The 3,111-nt window shown below is 27.5% G+C and overlaps 1 protein-coding gene across 1 annotated transcript; it reads right to left on the reverse strand.

Annotated features, from left to right (window-relative positions):
• EIN_364140 (hypothetical protein) lies at positions 1-2,721 on the reverse strand (the record flags this gene model as incomplete). The annotated part of the gene is made up of 1 exon (XM_004257674.1): positions 1-2,721. A coding segment is annotated over one exon (2,721 nt), but the record flags the coding sequence as incomplete, so codon positions are not given.
• Between the last annotated feature and the right edge of the window lie 390 nt (positions 2,722-3,111).

Here is a 3,111-nt window from a genome sequence, read left to right on the forward strand (position 1 = left end):
CCCATTTCTGTAATACCCTTCAATGCATTTAACACATCCACCAGATGATAACAGTTGTGTGCAAATTCCAATCAATTTGGCATTTGTATTGCATGTATTATTTGAGAGATAATATCCCAATGGACATGTAATACAACGAGTCGAATTAATGACACAAGTCATACAATTTAGACCACATTTTTCACATTTGTTTGTTGATGAACTGTAAAAATAAAAGTCTTCACATCTCAAACACGAAACCGAACTCTGGTTTGTGCATAACAAATCGTCATTTGTGTGACATTCCATTTTGTTTGGAATCGAATTATTATCACATTCTAAACACATTGAATTTGTAATAAAATTGCATTTTGCAATTGGGGACGAACACCTTCCGTTTTGATCATTTGGTATTGAACAATTATTATTTTCACACATTTTATTTGTATTCATTTCAGTTGTTATTTCACATTTTGTGGGATGACCATTTTCACAAAGAAGACTTGATTTGTACATTTCTGAGCATTTTTGACAATTTGTGGAATTCGTAACAAAACCACTTTTACAAGTTATTATATTATTTTGATTTGTGTATTTTGTATTATCATCTGCATTTACACAATGTGTGTTGTTAATGTTAAAAGTTGTTAAATCACAAATTTGGCATTTTTCATCAAAAGTTTGAATCAAACAGTTTGTAGACTTTTGACACCTACCTGCAACTAATGAATACCCTTTAGAACATTTCAAACATCGATTTGATTGTTTTAACAAACAATTTGATATTATTGCACATTTTCCATTTATATCAATATTGTAATTATGTTGGCATCTTAAACATTCATTTGTGTTGTAAGAACAATCAAGACAATTTAAATCTGAACATTCTTCACATTCTTGTGTTATTGTGTTAAAATGCAATCCATCCTCACATTCTGGATTTATTAAATATTTGGTATGATTATTTGTCGTGTATATTGCCTGTGAAACAACCTTTTTAAATACAAAATATTGAGTCGAAACAAGAAGAACTGTTTTTGTTAAAGACGAAATATTTGTAATTAATTTTAATGATTGTGAATTTACACATAAAACAAAGTTGTCTGTTTTATAAAATGAAACTTTTTTGTTTTCGATTGAAACACTTTCAATGTCAAGTACTTCCTCAAGTTCATTGGTTTTATGTTGTGAGTTTATTGGTGGTGTATCAATATATAAATTAAAAAAAGTGATGTTTTTGAGTGGAGTGATATAACAATTGACAGAACTACAAGGACAGTATGGCTCACTATAAAATTCGTTTTTATTAATTAAATGGCAAAACACCTTGTTTGAAAAACCCAATCTTAATAAGCGACCATCTATAAGAAGTTTAGTTCCTTGTGGAAGCGTTGTTTTAATTGGCATAATGGAACAAGCCAAATCTATTTCAAATGAATTCTGAAAACTGAAAATTGTCATGTTTATTTGATAAGAAAAAAAGATGGGTAAATCCCTGATTGTCCTTTTTGTTACGTTTATATTACAAAAATTAAATATTGTAGTATTCAAAATGTTAACCCATGTAGTATTTGTCACAACTATCGTGCCATTGTTGATACAAGATAAGTTTGTACTGTTAACACTATTTCTATCATCATTTCCATTTAACACAAAAGTGCCATTTGTGATTTTGAAATTAGAGGCATTCACAAATGAATTGTTGTTCATTTCAAATGTGTGCTTTCCATTGTTGATTTCAATTTGTGTAACGTTTTTGATGATTGCATCATTGTACATCAAAAAAGTAGCATTGTTACTCAAATAAAACCTGTTTTTAATTGAAGTGATTTCGCTAGAATTCATTGTGAAAGTTGAATTACCATCAATATAAATATATAATGTTGAATTGATACTCGATTTTGAAAACATCATGCAAGTGCTATTTCCACCAAAACTTATGTCGTAATTCAAATTGACAAGAGAATGCTCATGTAATAACGCAGTTGAATTCTCATAGAAACGAAAAGAATCGGCACGCTTTATGCTTGAACAATTACCCATTTTAAAAGTTGCATTGTCGCTGAAATCAAAATACATCATTCTTTCAATGGACGCATTTGGGTTTAAATACAGTGTAGAATTTCCATTGAAAATAAAAAAATCGGCATTTGTTATTGAATCAAGAAAAACAATCCCGTTTCCTCTCGATCTTATTTCTATTAAATTATTTATTTTAAAACCGTGTTCCATTTTAAAAATAGCGTCGTCCTCTATATTTGCAGCAAATAAATTCATTGTAAATCCAAGAGTTTTAAAAATAAATATTGATTTGTTGTATAAAATGATATTAAAAAATGATTCAATAACAGATATATCTGAAATGATAAATTGTGATTCATTAAATAGGTTAATATTTCGTGTGTCTAAAATCGAATTATCATACAAATTGAAATGTGATTGATCTTTTAAAGTAATATCTGTTGTTGTACAAAGTGTTGATCTTTGTGTGACATTTATAATTGAAGCATTTTGACATATCAACCCACCTGTTATGTTTAGTGTTGAAACATTATTTAACATGTATACTGTAGGTGCTTGTAAAGAACCTGTTATTGTCAATGTTTCATTTAAAGTGCAATTTTTGGATTGAATAAAAGACTGTTGTACCAAATTAGAAGGACATGAAGCTCTAACAGAAGTGATCATTGATAGTGGAAATATAATAAAAAAAACAGACAATATTAAAGTTTTACTTCTCATTTACGATTAAATTGAATTTTTTGTTTGTTTTTAAAATAGTGTTACATTTTATATTCAAAAACGTTCAAACAATTTAATTGGAAATAATTTATTAAAAAACAAAAACATCAACAAAATTATATAAAGTTGTATTGGAACAAATACTTGATTGCATTCTCATGTTTTTCGTTTAAAAATGGTCATTGTTGACTTTTTCATTTAAAATAGAATAAATTATAAAACAATTATAACTAAAATGGCCGGTAAAATGTATTTTAATTGGCGTTTAAAGGTTTAAAAAGCATTTTTAATAATAAATATAAGGTTGAAGGTTTAAAACAGTAAAAACGTTAATACTAAACAGACAGTGTTTTGATTTATTTCCATAACAAAATTGTCAACACAATTAAA

The sequence above is a fragment of the Entamoeba invadens genome, assembly GCF_000330505.1.
Source record: "Entamoeba invadens IP1 unplaced genomic scaffold scaff_1105074725991, whole genome shotgun sequence".
NCBI lineage: Eukaryota > Evosea > Mastigamoebida > Endamoebidae > Entamoeba > Entamoeba invadens.